Below are 19769 nucleotides of genomic sequence, written 5' to 3'. Positions count from 1 at the left end.
TACATCAATGGTCAGGCGCGGCACTCTCAGCTCAGCGGCGATGGCCGAGGTATCCAAGATTCTCCTCTGGGCGGAACTCAGGGTTCCAGCCATCTCCGCAATTTACATTCCGGGAGTTCACAACTGTGAAGTGAATTTTCTCAGCCGGTCCTCAACTGACCCCGGCAAGTGGTCCCCTCATCCGGAGGTGTTTTGCAGAGATCTGCAACCTCTGAAGCACTCCAGACGTGGACCTCTTCGCGTCCCGCCACAACCAAAAAGTTCCTCTTTTTGTGTAGAAGTTCCGGGACCCCTTGGCTCTAGCCGTGGATGCCCTGGTGATCCCTTGGTCGGGCTTTGCCCTACCCTATCTGTTCCCTCCCCTATCTGTTCCCTCCCCTTCCTCTCATTCCCAGGTTCCTGAGGAAACTCATAGCAGAGGGCGTCCCCACCATTCTCGTGGCTCCGGAGGGCATTGTACGCCGACGTGGTCAGGCTCCTGGACGATGTACCGCTGCACCTCCCGCTTCGTTCAGACCTCCTATTTTAAGGTCCCCTGTGCCAGCCCAATTTACTATTGCTGCATTTGACGGTGTGGCGGTTGAAACTGCGGTTCTAAGGGCCCGAGGTTTCTCAACCTAGGTGATTTGCACCATGCTCAGGGCTCGCAAGCCCTCCTCTGCGAAGATTTGCCACCGTACCTGTGTGCCGAAAGCAGAGACCACTGCAAGAACACCGCCAGATCCCGCACACCTGCAGTGCTCCCGTGGCGTTCCCTCTGCCTCCATGCTCCCGGAGAGGACCTACAGAGTGGACCGGACCCAAGGGAGAAAATATGACAGGGGGTGTGCTGTGCCAGCACCCCGAGTCTACAAGGCCCCAGTAAGGACCTCCAATTTCTTTGCAGGGTAAAAAAGTCCCCCGCACTTCTCAGCTCCTTTCCTGACAGGGACAGGAAAAAACACTGGAGAGGAAGGGGTGGGGAATTTAACCTCTCAGTGGTTTTTCCTGTCCCAATCAGGAGGAGGAGGTAATCTCATGGGTGCTGTAGTGGAGATGTGGGGGGAAATAATCATTGTCCTGTGCTGGCCTGTGTCTTCGTTCTGAGTCATACCTTGAGCAGCGCCTCCTAGACAGTCTTTTTCCTTCCTATATCTTGTGCATCCATACTGGTTCCCTAAGGGAGTCCGGTACTGACCTGAGTGCAGCAGCTTATTCCTACTCCAACCTTGTCTCACCATAAACTTCCAGGATATTTTGACTCGCAAGAGCCGTATATCAGGATACCTGACAGGTTAGTATATCACTTGGGTTGTGGTGGAGGGCTCACACCAGGTTGATATACAATACAAAAGGGAGCGCCCCCTATTTATTTATTTTTCTCCCTCACAAGATTTCCAGTGTGACACAGCGCACTTCCGAGCGGTCCTAGCATTCGCCAGTAGTCAGATGTGCGTGATGTCTGCACCTGTTTTTCGTGCGGATATTCTGCACATTTTACAACCATGTGAACATAGCTTTACACTTTATCTCCTGTTTTCATATGGAGTTAATCCTAAAAGTGGGTTCTCAATCAAGTTTTATAAAACGTGATAATCAGATCTTCGTATATGATTGAAGTGGTTTCTTGTAATGTAAATTTTACTGTAGATCACACCGTTTAATGATCAGGAGACTTTAGCAAAGTGAGAGGCTAAGCTCTGTGCTCCCTGCATCAGTGGTTGGATTTTAATTAGCCCACTACTTGGCTGAACTGAACTGATAAGTAGTCCTGGTTCAACATACATTGCAAGGAAATTAACTGGGATTTTTTTCCCCCTTTCATATGTCCCACTCTCCTGAAAATGCAGCTTTGGCAACGGAAACATGTTGGGAATGGACACTGACAGCCTTTTGAATTTAAAGGGGTTATCCAGGAATTGAAAAACGGATCTATTTTCTTTCAAAGACTGCTTCCTGTCTGTCTCCACTTTGGGTGCGGTATTACAACTTTGCTCCATTCACTTTAATGGAACTGAGCTGCAGAACCACACCCAACCTGGAGACAGACAGGGAGCCGTCTTTGAAAGAAATGATCTCCTGTTTTTCGATGCCTGGTGAACCCCTTTAATCTAATAACTAGTTTCAGCAATTTTGTTTGAGGTATCTAAGATTGCTGGTTATCTGACCCCTAATGAATAAAATAGATCTGCCCTAAATTAGAATGCGTATAGGATAGTTGAATATAACAATCTCCTTATTTATGTTAATGCATAAAGCCTTGGCGTAATAAAAGGGGGCACTCTACATTATCAAGTGTCTCTCTACTTTGAGAAAACACATGGAAGAAAAGGACTATGATGGAGAAAAGGCTGAGAAATCTGCTAAATCCATATCCTAATCGCTGTTGTCTCTGTTTATGAAGTTACGTGACATTTAAACACATCCTACAGCTGGAGCGTTTTAAAGGGGTACGCCACCACTAGACATCTTATCCCCTATCCAAAGGCTAGGGGATAAGATGACAGTAATTTTTTTTTAATACCCAATGATCAGCAAGAGGGTATCTACTTGTGCTTGTCAGTACCCTCATAATTTAGGGGAATTAATAGAAATAAATGTAAGTTGCTGTTTCTCTTTGGTCTTTGTTCATTGGGGGACATTATACAGATGGGTATATGCTCTTGCCACTAGGAGGCGCTGACACTAGGAAAAAAAAAGTCGGTTCCTGCCTGGTAGGATATACCCGCCCACCTGCAGTAATCAGTTTCAGCAAGGAGGCAAGATACAGGTCTGGGAGCTCCCCAGACCTGGTCTTTTTTTTTGTTATTTTCTAGTAAGGGCTGTTTAGTACTTTACTCCTTTCTGTTTCCCTTTTTCAGGTGGGGGTTCAGGAGAATGGCACTACCTGTTCCCCCATATGTGGCTAAGGGGCACAGGTCATAAAAGTATGCACTGTTAACCTCTCCCCGCCAGCGCCTGGGGTTGCACCTAGGGTCCGGGTCCCCCTATCTTCCCTGCTCGTCCTGTCTGTCACAGCATGATGTGATGCAGGTGACTAAAAGCTGGCTGAAGACATCTAGAGGTGAGTATAAGAAGTCAGGTGAGTATATGAAGATGACATAGGACTCTGTCCTTTATTGGGAGTTTTATGTGTGGGGGGCCTGTGTTTCTTTGTACTAGGATACTTCAGCGGCTCCCTCCGCAGGTGTTCTTTCCTACTCTGCACAGCTTCTTTTATATGTTTTACTTTACCCCAGCACGCTGGGTGAGGGGGTTATGACTGCACATGGCTCCGTCTCCCCGTGCCAGTGCGCGATCTGGAGGTTTTTGGCGGCACGTGGCTGCGTGAACAGAGAGGCCTGGCAGCGCCTCCCCTCTGGGTTCCCTTGCACAACGGCCTCTTTTTACGATCGGATGGCGCTACCTGCCGTCGTTTTGCTGTGCTCCTCCAGCCGAGTTTAGCTCCGCCCCTCCACCATGCGGGTGTTGGTGTGGCTCCGTCGGCCCCCCTGAGCTGTGGCCGGCGGGAGCTTAGCCTCGGAGCTGTGCGGCGGCTTAGCAGGTGCTGCTAGGCGTGCTGCTCCGTACCATCACAGCTGGGGCTGCCCGTCTGTGTTTTTTTTTCTTCTGTCCCAATAGGTGTCCTTTCTGTCCCTATGGTGTGGGCTACTGCCCTCCTCTCTTGGGGTCCTCGCGGCTCACTTCTTCCCTGTTTAAAAAAAAAAGTGACTCAGACCATTTGGTGTAGTTTGGCGCCCTCTTGTGGCCAAACTTATATTGCACACTCATTTCTTTTGCAGCCTTGGCTGGCCCATATCTGTTCTTATCACTTTAATATCTGCAGGGTCCTTTCCTAGGGTCGGTATTGGGGGCTGTTTTATTTGTTTCACTCACCCTGGAAGGTGACCTGCTATACACATCTTATTTTAATACATAGTTAAAAAAATATGAATAATAATAATAATTAAAATTGAGCACCAAGGCCAAGCGGCAATAATCGCTGTCTGGAGGAGCCACCTTGTGTCCCAAGAGGAATCGGAATCCTGTACACTGGAGCTGGCCAAAAACTACAAGACGTTTTGAGAGCCATTCCAGACAGGGATGAGTAGGTGCCTGAGCCACTCCGGACAGAAATTCCGCAAAAACACCTGGAGGCATAGGGCTGAACTGACTGTCACCCCAGCAGGCCCCATGTCAGAACAGAAGTGCCCAACCGCCGAAGAACTGCGGAAACAAAATCACAGGAAGCCCCGAGGCTCACCCCACCGAAAAGGAAAGGTGGGCTCTACACCTACAGAGCGGTCCTAGCATATGTAGGAACACAGAAATGGGTACCCCACAATAGCAGTGGGGTACTAAGACTGCGGACGCGAAAGAAACTGCAGACATCCAAGGGACCAGCAGAAAGGAAGGTATGCCTCTAGCAGACCAACAGTGCAACCTAAGAAAGGAGAACAGAGTTAAGATGCTAGCAAAAGGAGAAAAAGACGCTTCTGCACTCACCCAGTACTTGTCCCGTGCCTGTGGGGCAGCATTTCCTTGCTCCTACTGCGCCTGGCGTGTTTTGCCAGACCCCTTTCCACAGGGGGTATGGGGATCAGGGTGCTTGGCATGGGTCTGTACTTAAGTTTTCATCTCGACACCCTTGTTTTTCCTACTCTGGAGGGACTATTCTGCCGCCAAGATGATGCCATCTCGCTGTTCCCACTATATAGGTGGAATATCTGGCGGGGCCCCTGTTTTTTTGCTGAGAGCATTCAACAGGGATTTTTACTGTCTCTAGGCTTCTGTGTTTACTGCCCACTATCACAGCCTGGCTCTCTCTCTGTTTTTTGGTTATCTACTTACTGCTGCTCACGCAGCCTTGGCTCTCTCCTCTGTTGGAGGAATTTGTACAATCTCCCTGGAAGGGTGTGTTCTTCCTTCCCTTTTGTCTGTGTCAGTTGTACTGCACTGACGCCAAAGTCTTCTGGAGTCATGCTTCCTGTGCCCAGACCCTGAGAATCCCAGCTGGGTTCTCATTTATTTCTCCCTCCGTTCCCATTCTGGTGGGATCTTTCTTCAGTGTGCTCTGGTCCGCTAGGACCACTGGGGTCTATGACTGGTTGGTCTCCTTGGCTTGGACTCTGTCCTAGGAAGCTGTGGCGTGCCTTCTTTTCAGGAGGTCTTCCGGTTCCTTGGGCCTTGGTGATGGTTCAGGTCTTGGACATGTGTAGTGATCCGTCCAAGACTCCTCCGCGATACCATTAGTCGGGGCGGTCTTTCTGTCCTGCACTCCACAGAAAATGTGTTGGATTTAACTAAGGAAAACCCAACAGTTCAGAGCAGTTGTAAAAAAAAATAGCAAAATGTAAGGAAAAGTGCAAAACATAGGGAAACATTAGTTTATACCATGGAAAAATGTCTGTCGGGAATCAAAACCTACAAAGAAAACTACACGACACTCTTAGTAAATCAGGGTCTTCGTATCCACCTGTTTGTGGAGGGCTGGTTGTATATAGGCTTTAGTTAGCCCTTTAGGAAACTACTGTGTGGTGTTGAATATTTTCCTCACCAGGTTTGATTGTGGTTCCTGGTGGGTTTATTTTCTTCTTCAATTTTTGATACATATGGGCCTAGATTTACCAAACTGTATAAGAGAAAAAATTGAACGATTTTCCCACAGCAGCCAATCACGCTGCTTTCACTTTACCAGAGCTTTTTAGCTGAGATGTGATTGGTTGCTGTGGGAAAATCACAACATTTTTTTCTCTTACACAGTGTGATAAATCTGGGCCATGGTTCTTAGCACAAATTCATATTTTAAATTCAACAATGCCAGAATACCGATACATTTACATTAATAATTGTGGCCAGATTATAAACTGCTTGTAGAGTTTCGTTAAATGACTAAATCATAGACTGTCACTGTCAAAAGCTGGCATGCACTTCCATGTGTATGAGCGAGTTTGTTTAGCAAAGACCCTCCCTGTTTAGTAGTTTCATGCCTTCAGAGCATCGTGTGACCTTTAACCTAAAATCTTGATTTTCTGGAATGGCAACATTAGTGACATAGATCAGATTTGCTGGGTAAGTAAGTAAAAAAATTGTCACTGAAGAATTGGAATCTACACAATGTAATGACGCTTGTGCAGAAGATAAAAGTACATGCAACTACAGATACACATCGAATTTCATCTGCGAATGACCTGCAAATGCATCTACCGAAGATCCAATAAATCTATCCTTACGTGGTTGAAGCGCAGCTAAAGACTGGATAATTTAACCTGTACAAAAGAAATGGCTTTCTGATAAACTGTCTGGAATCTACACATGTCCAGTGCTGCAACACAGATCCATGGAACTTTTGCACTATTTGGAAGACCAGAGTCCATATTTACTGTACATTGCCCAACACTCTACATTGTGTTTACTGGAGGCAGGAGGTCATATGAACATCTCTGGAACTGAATATGATCGGAAGGATGTATTAAAAAAAAAAGTCTGCTCGATCTGTATAACCTTGTATAGACTTGAATGAGGACATGAATGGACTTATAGAATTTCCTGTGCCAGCTATCATCCTGAAGCTGCATGACTGGATGCCAGTTATTTACAGGAGGGTGCAGGAAAATTATGGGGTTAGATATAGGGTTGGCATTATGTGTGCTTTACTGTTCGTGTTCTGGACCCAAGGGAAAAGATTGTTTGATTATAGAGAATGTATTTTGCTTATAGCCTCCTCTGCAGGATATACAGTGATAATTTCCAGGTTTATTAACAGTTTCTTCTATGATTATTTCTCTCTCCTGCTGCTGTTTACGTTCTGTGTCTTTTGGGTTAGCAGATCTGAAGAAACTGAAGAGAAAAAGAATGTAAAAGTAAGTGGTAGATGTAGATGGCCATAAATACAAATTAGGCAGTATTCTGTATGTACATACATTTGATGTTCCCTCCAGAAGTATAGGAAACCTTTCACTGCTTGGTAGAGTTCTCCCCCTCAAATATTGTGGTTTATTTCAAAGTGATGTTTAGCATAATTGCAATAAGGAATTGCATGGGCATTTTATTCATGAATGTTGGCAATAGGGAATTGACATTATTCAAGGGATTTAAACGCCTCACTTCTGTTAGGAGAATGGTCATAGTGCAGGAAAAGAGAGGCTGTGAATAACCTTCAGCTGTGACTGGTTACAACGCGCAAATCAGACCGTTTTGTCTCTGACTGATAAATCTAGGCAACTGTGTACTTACATAGATTACTATACCAATCCTGAGTTATATCCTGTATTATACTCCAGAGCTGTACTCACTATTCTGCTGGTGAGGTCACTGTGTACATATATTACTTATCCTGTACTGATCCTGGGTGATATCCAGTATTATACTCCAGAGCTGTAATCACTATTCTGCTGGTGGTGTCACTGTGTACATACATTACATTACGTATCCTGTACTGATCCTGAGTTATAGCCTGTATGATACTCCACAGCTGTACTCACTGTTCTGCTGGTGGTGTCACTGTGTACATACATTACATTACGTATCCTGTACTGATCGTGAGTTATAGCCTGTATGATACTCCACAGCTGTACTCACTGTTCTGCTGGTGGGGTCACTGTGTACATACATTACATTACTTATCCTGTACTGATCCTGAGTTATATTCTGTATTATACTCCAGAGCTGTACTCACTATTCTGCTGGTGAGATCACTGTGTACATACAATATATTACTTATCCTGTACTGATCCTGACTTATATCCTGTATTATACTCCAGAGCTGTACTCACTATTCTGCTGGTGGGGTCACTGTGTACATACATTACATTACTTATCCTGTACTGATCCTTAGTTATATCCTGTATTATACTCCAGAGCTGTACTCACTATTCTGCTGGTGAGGACACTGTGTACATACATTACATTACTTATCCTGTACTGATCCTGAGTTATATTCTGTATTATACTCCAGAGCTGTACTCACTATTCTGCTGGTGAGGTCACTGTGTACATATATTACTTGTCCAGTGCTGATCCTGAGTGATGTCCTGTATTATACTCCAGAGCTGTACTCACTATTCTGCTGGTGGGGTCACTGTGTAGCAAACACATTGATGTTTTAACCAATGTACAGAAATGTAGATCTTGTACTTCTTCATTCCAGGTGGAAGAAAGCAATGAAAAGCCACATGAACTCCCAGGACAGTAAGTATCTGCTCTACACTTGGTTGCTTATCTTTTCAATATTTTTTATTTATTTTTTGTGCACTTAGGTCCAGATTTATCAATCTGCCTAAAACCATAAGCCAACAATCTTTCCCCACAGCAACCAATCACAGCTCAAGTTTCATTTCACCAAAGCTTGTTGAGATATTAAAACTGGACTGTGATTGGTTGCTATCTGCAAAACCTGACAGTTTGGGCAATGGTTGGAGAGCCACAAGTTTGACATCACTGTCTCAGAGAACAATTTTTGTCTTGTGTATGTTAGTACAATAACATTTGTTTAATGTGGCCAATAACCCATAATGAGATATATAATGGATCATTGTAACTTGAAACCATACTCGCTATACAAAGCTACGGACAGTCCAGATCTGCAAAACGTGTCAATAGGTGGAAGAACTGACCAATCAGAATGGGCATTCACTGGTAAAACCCCTGTACAGTGATCCCCCGACCTACGATGGCCACGACATATGATCATTTCAACATACGATGGCCTCTCAGAGGCAGCATCAACATACAATGCTTTTGTATGTCGGGGCCATTGCATAAACTGCTATCTGGCAGCGCAAACTGCTTCAGCTGGTGCCGGATAGACGGTTAATGTGCCCCGTGTGTCCCCGCCGCTCCGGACCGTCCACTTCAGGCTCCACTGCATAGTCGTTGCTCTCCTTTGTCATCACGTCGCCGCGCACACTGTCCCGTCATCTAATAGGAGCGGCGTGCGCAGCGACGTGATGACGGCGATGGAGAGCAACTATCCAGGGTGACGGTCCGGAGCAGCGGGGACACGTGAGTATAACTTTCTTTATTATTATTGCACGGATCCCTCAACATACGATTGATTCAAGTAACGATGGTTCATTTGGAACGAATTACCATCATATGTGGAGGGACCACTGTATTACTGAAGTGCATGCACTGACTGGTGTCTGGTAGCACCCCCTACAGTACAGGGAGGTATTACATATTCTGTACTACTCTTTACCTGTGCCAGGGTTAGCTGCTCCTTTGGCTACCAGGTGGGGGCGGACCCATATTATTTTTGTGTGTACTATACAGGACCCTGAAGAACCTCCCGTCCTCTACATAGACAGTGATTACAGCTTCCAGTAGTTCTCTCTTACTTTTATGTGTAAATACTTGCTTTTTTATATTCTTCTTTAATGCTTACTTTTTTCCTATTTTTGGATGACATTTTGTGTGCTTCAGAACAAATTACCAGTTATGATCTCAACAGACAATGGTTGCAAGCAGTGTGTGTGTGGTGTGTGGTGTGTGTGTGTGTGTGTGTGTTGTGTGTGTATATATATATATATATATATGTATATATATATTATAATTATTATTATTTTTTATTACATTTATAATTTTTTACTACTTTATTTTCTTCTTCTTTTTTTTGCAGTCTTGGTTAGTCTACTACTATTTCCGAGATTTTTAATGTTAAGGCTTCAAGCTTACTGAAGAATAGCTAGGACATTTACATGTAATTTAATGGGATTAGTTTCCAGCCAAAACTTCCTGCATCCTCATTCTTCATGTTAAATGAGCATTTCCTACTGAATATATTTTTGGATTATCTCTGTAATCCACTATAGCATTTAATGTTTACATAGAAGATTAATTAAGATCAATTAGGATCATGAGCGGAAATTGGATAGTAGTTGTCCCATTGCGGTCATTAAATATCAAGGGCGACCTTCCTTTGGGGGTGACACTGATATGTTGTACTCTTGAATGGTGTGTATCCCTCTGCACTAGAATGCTGTTCTTCAACCTGTGGCTCTCCAGCTGTTGGAGATTTATGAAAACTTGTGTAGAGGTAGAGTGGTGCAGTTGCCCATAGCAACCAATTTTTTTTTTGTCTTGTAAGAGAACACATCTCCTGAGGATGGGTCCAAGATGGACTGGGGCCCACCTTCTCCAGGTTCCATAGCAGCAACAAGAACTTTTTAAATCTCTCATCATAAATCACTTACATGTACTGTTGTACAACTCTAGCCAGTATGTTCGATTTGCCAGTCTCTCATAAAAGGTATTTTTTTTTAGGACTTCTTCTGTGGCCCGTCTAATGAATGCAGAGAAGTTCCTTAAATTATTTCAGTCCTTGTTGTTTGAAGAGGAAACTTTGGGAACAGAGTTAGAACCTATAGAAGAAAAGATCTGCAAACTGAAGGTAACTTTTTAGGAATGATCATATTTTCGCAATGATATGTAGACACAGTTTTGCAGCCCAAACAGGATTATACAGGCAATCCTTTATGAGCTACACACAGCAGCATCACAAATCTCTCCTGTTATACACTCCAGACTGAGAACAGTTGCAGCCTCTTAAAGCGGTACTCCAGTGTAAAACTTATTATTATTATTTTTTTTTATTCAACTGGTGCCAGAAAGTTACACAGATTTGTAAATTACTTCTATTAAAAATCTTAATCCTTCCAGTAATTCTTAGCTGCTGAATACTACAGAGGAAATTATTTTCTTTTTGCAACTCAGAGCTCTCGGCTGACATCACGAGCACAGTGCTCTCTGCTGACATCTCTTGCTATGGGGATTTTCTCCTACTCTGGACAGTTCTTAAAATGGACACAGATGTCAGCAGAGAGCACTGTGCTCGTGATGTCAGCAGAGAGCTCTGTGTTCCAAAAAGAAATGAATTTCCTCTGTAATATTCAGCAGCTAATAATTACTGGAAGGATTAAGATTTTTTAATAGAAGTAAGTTACAAATCTGTTCAACTTTCTGGCACCAAATGATAAAAAAAAAAAAAAAGTTTTTCACCAGAGTACCCCTTTAATGTCAACAAGAATTTTTGGGTACGTTCAGATGACAGATTTTTCTGTTGGATTAATCTATTGTTCAATCCACTTAGAATCTAAGTACACATAGGAAATTTTCTATGCTGCAGTTCAATATGAACTATGGCAGGAAGTGAAATCTATTTGATGTATAATTCGCTTTGGAATCTGCATGAAATAAACTGTTAAGGCATTTGCATTATTGGCTGCATGCAGAGATATTGGCCCTCATTTACTAAGCTGAAACCGACCAGTTTTTGTCGGGTTATTTTGGCGCAGAGTGTCTACAACATGTCTGAGGCAGGAAAATCTGACAAACCCGACATTGCACTGTGAAAAGCCAAAAAGGGGACGTGGCCTGTCACAATGGTCACCCCCAAAAAGGGGCCTGGTTTCACAACCCGACCTATTTACTATTGAATTCACAGAAATTGTGGATAAATGGCTGAAAATTTCAATCTAGGAAAAGCTAGTCAAGAAATGTTCCCGACTTTTACCATTAGTAAATAGAGAGGAATCCTGAAAGTCTGAAACAACATTTCCCACTTGTAAAAACCTGACACTCTTAGTAAATGAGGCCATTGAGTACATACAGACTACATGAGAAAGTTTTAAAACTTTTTAATTATATTGTAACTTTCTATAAATTGTGCTCAGTGGCATTTGGTTAAATGTGCCTGATATTTTTTGACAGATGCAGGGTCTGCAATTAAGTCTTTGGTACTGTGACAGACACATTTACCTTACTTACATTTTTCTATCTTTTACCAGGTTGCCGCTAAGGAGCTGAAGAAGGTTCAGATTACCATTGACTCTCTGAAAACCCAGTTTCGTTACAATTTTAATTCTTCCCTGAACGAGTCCAGGAGATTCCAGGATACAGTTGACAATTTTGATCACACAAAGACCTACATGGAGCTGCGGTCAGTGCCAGGTTGTTATTTAGGCTGCAAATAATTTGGTCATAAAAAAAATAAATAAATGAATACATAATATATATATATATATTGCTCAAAAAATAAAGGCAACACTTAAATGACACTGTCCATTCAGGAAGCAACACTGATTGATAATCAATTTCACATGCTGTAGTGCAAGTGGAGCAGACAACAGGTGGAAATTATAGGCAATTAGCAAGACACCCCCAATAAAGGAGTGGTTCTGCAGGTGGTGACCACAGACCACTTCTCAGTTCCTATGCTTCCTGGCTGATGTTTTGGCCACTTTTGAATGCTGGCGGTGCTTTCACTCTAGTGGCAGCATGAGACGGAGTTACAACCCACACAAGTGGCTCAGGTAGTGCAGCTCATCAAGGATGGCACATCAATGCGAGCTGTGGCAAAAAGGTTTTCTGTGTCTGTCAGCGTAGTGTCAAGAGCATGGAGGTGCTACCAGGAGACATTGAGGAGGCCGTAGGAGAGCAACAACCCAGCAGCAGGATCGCTACCTCTGCCTACGTGCAAGGAGCACTGCCAGAGCCCTGCAAAATTACCTCCAGCAGGCCACAAATGTGCATGTGTCCACCCAAACGGTCAGAAACAGACTCCATGAGGGTGGTATGAGGGCCCCATGTCCACAGGTGGGGGTTATGCTTACAGCCCAACACCGTGCAGGACCGTTTTGCAATTGCCAGAGAACACCAAGATTGGCAAATTCGCCACTGGGGCCCTGTGCTCTTTACAGATGAAAGCAGGTTCACACTGAGCACATGTGACAGAGTCTGGAGACGCAGTGGAGAACGTTATGCTGCCTGCAAAATCCTCCAGCATGACTGGTTTGGTGGTGGGTCAGTAATGGTGTGGGGTGGCATTAATTTGGGGGGCCGCACAGCCCTCCATGTGCTTGCCAGAGGTAGCCTGACTGCCATTAGGTACCGAGATGAGATCCTCAGACCTCTTGTGAGACCATATGCTGGTGCGGTTGGCCCTGGATTCCTCCTAATACAAGACAATGCTAGACCTCATGTAGCTGGAGTGTGTCAGCAGTTCCTGCAAGAGGAAGGCATTGATGCTATGGACTGGCCCACCCGTTCACCAGACCTGAATCTGATTGAGCACATCTGGGACATCATGTCTTGCTCCATCCACCAATGCCACATTGCACCACAGACTGTCCAGGAGTTGGCGGATGCGCCACCTCATCAGGAGCATGCCCAGGCATTGTAGGGAGGTCATACGGGCACGTGGAGGCCACACACACTACTGAGCCTTATTTTGACTTGTTTTAAGGACATTACATCAAAGTTGGATCAGCCTGTAGTTTGGTTTTCCACTCTGATTTTTAGTGTGACTCCATATCCAGACCTCCATGGGTTGATACATTTGATTTCCATTGATCATTTTTGTGTGATTTTGTTGTCAGTACATTCAACTATGTAAAGACTAAAGTATTTCATACGATTAGGTCATTCATTCAGATCTAGGATGTGTTATCTTAGGGTTCCCTTTTTTTTTTTTTTTTTTTGCAGTGTGTATGTGTGTATATATATATATATATATATATATATATATATATATATATATATATAATATGTTTGTTCTTTATTTTATTCAGCAATAGTGTTACATGACCAAATTCTGTCTAGCTGCAGCCACCCACTAGAGAAAGCTCACTGCAAATGGATTTATACAGTTTCAATTACCATGCTCTGTTTCCAGGAGTTACATGCTGAATAAGGTCCATAGGCAGCTAATGTCTTTCTCACGGAAAGGGATGGCACTGAAGACTTGGCTGTCTGAGGCACTGGAATTTCAGGAGAAGCTCCACAGTACAACCTGTAGCAGTTACGATGATATCCAACAGCATCTGTCATTGTCACAGGTAATGACATTGGAGTTTGGTCCATAAGTTGCCCTTTTGTATTGTGGTGACCTGGTACATAACATGTTACACTGCTAGTCCTCTCAGGTAGATGTTGCCTCAGGTGTCTGTTTTGGTCTACAGCTCCAGGGAATTTGTCATTTAATTTTGTCTTTATTATATGTTTTATACCAATGTATACTGTTTATCCTGTAAAAAGTGTACTGTGCCTTTGAGAGAGGTTGAAGAGGAGTCATGTGATCACTGTGGCCAATTAGAGTCAAGACCTAATCCCCCTGGTGTGGCTAGACAGGAAGAAGTAAGTTAGTGGGAGTTCAGTCAGGAAAATGTAAGCATCCCTGCAGCATACCTGCCCCATACCTCTCATGGGGAAAGTAAAAAGTAAGGTCCTGGGCAAGGAGGAAAGAGGAAAAACAGAGTGCAGCATCCAAGTCAGAGAAGTCAAGTGCTGTTCAGCTACACTAAACCGCTAGGGTCCAGGTCAAGTCAGTCAAAGTCCAAGTTGTGGGGAGAACTTAACATAGCACCAAAAGGGCCCCGTAGCTCAAGTCAACAAACGAGTAGAAAGCCTCCGGCAACTCCAGTCCAAAAGTCAGAGTTCACCCCTGGTGGTAAGCAATTCCGTGGATGTAGCATGCAGTACCCCAAGTCTGTGTTAGTTGTTTCCCAAGTCAGTTTAAGGTCCAGCTAAGCCAAGTTTAGTCGTCACAGCTGCACCACAACTACAAGTCTATAGTTTGTACAATGCTGCACAACATCAGTATAGAAAAGACAATTGTGGGTGCTGTTCTTTTTTGTACTGAAAGTAACTGTTTTTTGCAGGGCATCGGGAAAGATAGTGAAGTTATCCCAGTGAAGCTAGCGGAATATGAGCACTCGACACAAAGCACGATGGTGACATTACAGGTAAAATTTATGTCTTGAGTACATCTATGTGCCATATCTGGGCCATGATTTGTTTGTTTGCTATAATTTTACTCAATAGTTTTATGTATTGATGTGAATTTGGTGCATGTCCTGTGCTCTGCAAAACCTTATTGCATGACTGATCTAATTTGTTATAGTCTTATTTATACATTTTTAAATTAAGAGTCCCATTGTCTTACTCATGATGTCTGTCCGGTCCTGGACTATAAAGATTGACAAGGTTGCTGGTTTGTGACCAATAACTAGGTATTGATGATGCCCTTATAAGACAGGAGTGATGGAATAATGAGGGAAATTATTAATTTACTCAGATGCAGCAAATCTGTATATCTTTATTCTAAACAACATTATTTATATAAACTGTATCATTTCCAGATGATGACCACATGTTCAGATATCTTTTACAAAGCCTTGAAACAAGGAACAAGCAGTCAGACTGGAATAAGAAAATGGCATGACATACTGGCTGTTTCCCTAACTGAGGAGGTGAGTGTTGTATGTAAGGTACATCCAAGATGTTCTGTTGCTGGTGTAAAATGACTTTTTTTCTTGAAAGTAATATTTTCTCGTTCGCTGTTCGTTGGGGGACACCTATGCTGATGGGTATATGCTCTTGCCACTAGGAGGCGCTGATACTAGGAAAAAAAAGTCGTCTCCTCCCTGGCAGGATATACCCGCCCACTGGAGGTGAGGTAATCCGTTTTTATCTAGTGTCAGTAGGAGGCTAGACACAGGTCTGGACCTCTCCAGACCTGGTCTTTTTTTTTTAAAATGATCTAGTAAGGGATGTTTAGTTAGGCTTTTTTATCTCCCTTTTATTTCCCTTTTTCAGGTGGGGGTTCAGGAGCATGGCGCTACCTGTTCCCGCATATGTGACAAAGGGGCACAGACATAGAGTATGTACTGTTAACCCCTTCTCGCCAACGGCCAGCGCCAGCTGGAGGTTGTACCCTGGGTCTGGGTCCCCCACTGCCCCTGCTCGGCCCACTATCTTAGCCTGGTATGATGCAGCTTGGCCATAAGCTGGTTGAAGCCATCTAGGTGAGTATATGAAGATGGGCTCCACAGGTGAGTATGTTCCCCCCTCCTCCCTTCCGGCACAGGAATAAAGGGGTTAATATTCTCCCTTTTGTTTTTTCCCTCCATTCCCGTCCTGACAGGATGTTGCTTCGGAGTGCTCTGGTCTTCTCGGACCAATGGGGTCCAACTCTGGTTAGTCTCCTTGGCTTGGACACTATCCTAGACTGCTGTGGCGTGCCTTCTTTTTTGGGTTGGCCCTCCTGTTTCTTTGGGCCTTAGTGATGGTTGAGGTCTCGGGCAGGGGTGGCAATCCTGCCCAGACTTCTACGTGATTCCATTGAAGGCGGTCTTTCTGTACCACACTCCTCCTTGTCTCGACACGGAAGTTTGTCTCCTGGAGCGTGTTGCGGCCGTTGGATTTCCTTCCCCTTCAGGTACAAGTCTTCCAGGAGATGCAGGAACCTCCAAATTCCCATGTTGGACGCTCTGGTGTTCTTGAATGCTCCTTTTTAGGGTCTCCCACTTCTTCTTGGCCGTTTATACTTCCGTGTACGTCTTCCAGGTGACTCAGGAACCTCCAGTTCCCATGTCTGTCTCCTTCAGGGTCCATGTTCTCCCGGGAAGGGGGGGGCGTTCAGGTAATCCGGATTACACCAGTCAAGCTAATTTCACCTTCTGGATGCTCACGGCGGGCTCCTGGGACAGGGGTTTTGGGTCTCCAGATGTTCGGGTCATTGCTCTTATGCACCAAACCTCTCTAGAGACGGTTTCCGTCTCTTTCTTTTTTCCAGTGGTTTTCTGGTCTCCACCTTCGGTGCTCGCCTTCTGGTTAGGCGGACGCCGCTCTTCCTGGTGTTTTTTCCATCATGTTCTCTTGAATCGGACAACTCTGGATAGGTTCTCTTGTTGTGCCCTTTTCCATTTTTATTTCCCAGCCGGGCTGGCCCTCTGTCTGGTTCTGTGTTCCTTGGGGCTGATTTCCTCCTCCCAGGATGGTTCTGGCCTGGCTGGCTTCCTAGTCGACCTTTTTCTTGTCTCTCTATATGGACCATAGGTTTAGTCTCTGCATAAGATGGTCCCTTCCCTTGGCGTCCTAGTCCATCTTCATGGACGTGGGATCTTCCGGGAGCTCAGTTTCTGGGCCTCGGCTATCTCTGGCCTGGGGTCTCGTCTGTAGGCCTTACGGTCAAGTGGGTTTGGTCTCTGACTGTTTCCCTTTCTCTAGTGGTTGTTATTCCCACCCTAGGGGACTGCTTTGGTGCATCCCATCAGTAAGGTGTCCCCTAATGAAAAGTGACCAAAAAAAGGAGATTTTTTTTGTACTCATCATAAAATCTCTTTCTCATAGCCTTTATTGGGGGACACCGCACCCGCCCATATCTTCCTTTTTTGTCCGGATGATGATCTTTTCTGGGTCTTTTTCCGTGATTCTTTTCCGGGGTCCTTCGGATTTATGTCTTTGTTGGCTTCTCCTATTGCTTTGTGACAAAACTGATTATCTCACTTCCAGTGGGCAGGTATATCCTGCCAGGGAGGAGCCGACATTTTTCTAGTGTCAGCGTCTCCTAGTGGCAAGACCATATACCCATCAGTAAGAGTCCTCCAATGAAGGTTATGAGAAAGAGATTTTACGGTGAGTACAAAAAAAAAATCTCCTTTTTACCTAACCTGGCCATAGATGTAATGATTTTTAACTTTTCTATTAAAGCCATGGCATGTCATGACTTCAAAGTTTTTTGCATTTTTTTTTGTTTTTCCCTTTTGAAATCAACAGGGAGATGATTACATTTTTACCAATCTCATTGTCCGTTCATTTGACTTTGGTCGTGTACCTGGCTACCTGTTTAACATATTATTTAACCAATCCTCTTCCAAGGCAATAACATGCATTCTTTTCCTGGTAGGCAACACAAGTGGCCCAACGTTTCTCCACACTTACAAAGTTAAATAAGTGTTATCAGACTCATCTTGATGGGCTTGTCCAGCAATTCCAGGGTGGAACCATTACAAGAAGACCAAATTCAGAGTTTTAAAATCTTTCAGAGCTGGAAGTTTTCTGCGCACCACTGTGGATAATACTGGGCAAGAAATGTAGGTTTTAGGCTCTACTGCCAACTAAAAGAACCCTTAGGCCTGGTTTACACGGTAGTAAAATGTGCAGGATGTCCGTCTGCCTAATGTCCGCAGAAAACAAGGGCACATTTGTAAGTTTCAGCAGGAGCCATGACCTCTCGGATATGCATCGTCTCATAGATGGCAAAGAATTTTTAAGCAAAATCAGCAGAATGGATAGACCAGTCTATTCTTTCTGTGGATGCCGGAATCTGGGTTTCTGTCGCAGAAATTCCACCATGTACACAATGCAGCAGAATCCATTGAAATCAGTTGTGACTCTACCGCAGTCCATGCAGAATATTCTGCCGGAATTCTGCATGGACATTCCTCCATGTGAACAAACCCTCAAAATGCAGCTTCTCCCTTTCCCCCTTGCATAAAAAGGAAGGGACCTATGTTATTTCAACCAGACTTGTACACTACAGAACAGACTACATAATGTCCTTACTGACAACTTCTGTGTCCTTAGATAGTTGTGTTACCATTATAAGATCACCGTTATAAGATCATGGTATAAAAGGAGCTTAAGAATGTACATCAGGCCTTGCATTGCACAAAATACCATCCTATTTCCCCATGGTTATATGCACTGAACTTTTCAGTATGAACACTTGGTGGCAGCAGAGTCCTCCAAGGCTTATCTCTCTATCCATCACACATTACACTTGAACTAACCAAAATTTTTTACATCCAATAAAAACACTGAACACATTTATGTATTAGTGAATGCAGTGCAGACTCTCATCTAAGGTATAAAAGTCTTTAAATGTATTCCATTACAGAGCGCTGGACACAGAGCTCAGTCTGAAGACTCCTCTCTGTAATTACCTGGAACTAATGATGGATAATTACACTCTATCCTCTCTTTCACCATTAAAATGACCTCTTTCTTCTCCATACAGTGTGTTATTTTGTATGAGGCTTTCAGCAGACTATATTTAGTGAGTGAAATGTTGGCCTGAGATTCAGTGAGGTTGGCTGGACTGGGATAATGCACCCTCCACCTCTCTTCAGCGTGATTGCTCTGTGATTTTAATTGAGAGATTGCACAGTGTTCGGTTCAGCAGACTTGTGCTTTAGACCAGGAGATGCCCACTTGACAATGCACATATATATACTGCTGTAATCTTAACATTTGTGATCTTGCTTTAATTTGTCCACCACCTACTGCGGTGTTTCCCAACCAGGGTGCTTCCAGCTGTTGCAAAAATACAACTCCCAGCATTCCCGGACAGCCAAAGGTTGTCTGGGCATGCTGGGAGTTGTAGTTTAGCAGCAGCTGGAGGCACCCTGGTTGGGAAACACTGACCTATTGTATAGTTGGCATTTGGGCAAGATATAAATGACCCCATACACATTAGAGAAAAGTCAGAAAGACCGTCCATATGTCTAATGTGCATGTGGCTTCAGACTCTCCCCTAATAGATGATGTTGGGGAAGGAAAGAATCAGGCATGTAAAATTTCTATGCTTCATTAAAAAAAAAATTCTGACTGTTTAACTCATGTATTCCAGAATGCTTAGTTAGGGTATATTCACATTGCGAAATGTCATGACATTCCGCTGCAGTAGAGTCCCATTGATTTCAATGAGATTCTGCTGCACTGTTCATACAGTGGAATTTCCGCAGAAAATGTTTCTGCCGCGGAAATCCCAATTCTTGCGTCTGCAAAAAGATTAGATTTGCGGATTTTGCACGGAAATGCATTGCCACATAATATGCCGCATTTAAAAGTGGTCCTAGCGCCCACCAGATTATTCAAATGTGCTGAATGTCTGCATGTGTTTTCTGTGCATTTATCACAACTTTACTATAGATTATAGAGTCAGCAAATCTAGAACTATATGCTGGGCAGTTTTAGGGCACAGTTGATCATTTATTGTGATTCATTGTGAGATTATTCAGTAATTGCAC

At 43.9% G+C, this 19769-nt stretch overlaps 1 protein-coding gene across 1 annotated transcript; it reads left to right on the top strand.

Annotated features, from left to right (window-relative positions):
• Window positions 1-2036: 2036 nt before the first annotated feature.
• LOC130294141 (uncharacterized) lies at window positions 2037-18966 on the top strand. Its single transcript, XM_056543636.1, has 8 exons — window positions 2037-6821; window positions 8108-8148; window positions 10222-10348; window positions 11745-11896; window positions 13631-13793; window positions 14616-14699; window positions 15096-15206; window positions 17645-18966. The coding sequence occupies exons 1-8, from the start codon at window positions 6486-6488 to the stop codon at window positions 17771-17773; spliced, it is 1143 nt and encodes a 380-aa protein (XP_056399611.1). The 5' UTR covers window positions 2037-6485; the 3' UTR covers window positions 17774-18966.
• The last annotated feature ends 803 nt before the right edge of the window (window positions 18967-19769 follow it).

Source organism: Hyla sarda, chromosome 10, assembly GCF_029499605.1.
Source record: "Hyla sarda isolate aHylSar1 chromosome 10, aHylSar1.hap1, whole genome shotgun sequence".
Taxonomy (NCBI): Eukaryota; Metazoa; Chordata; class Amphibia; order Anura; family Hylidae; genus Hyla; species Hyla sarda.
The sequence above is the reverse complement of the archived record's forward strand: the minus strand, read 5'-3'. Positions and strand labels throughout refer to the sequence as shown.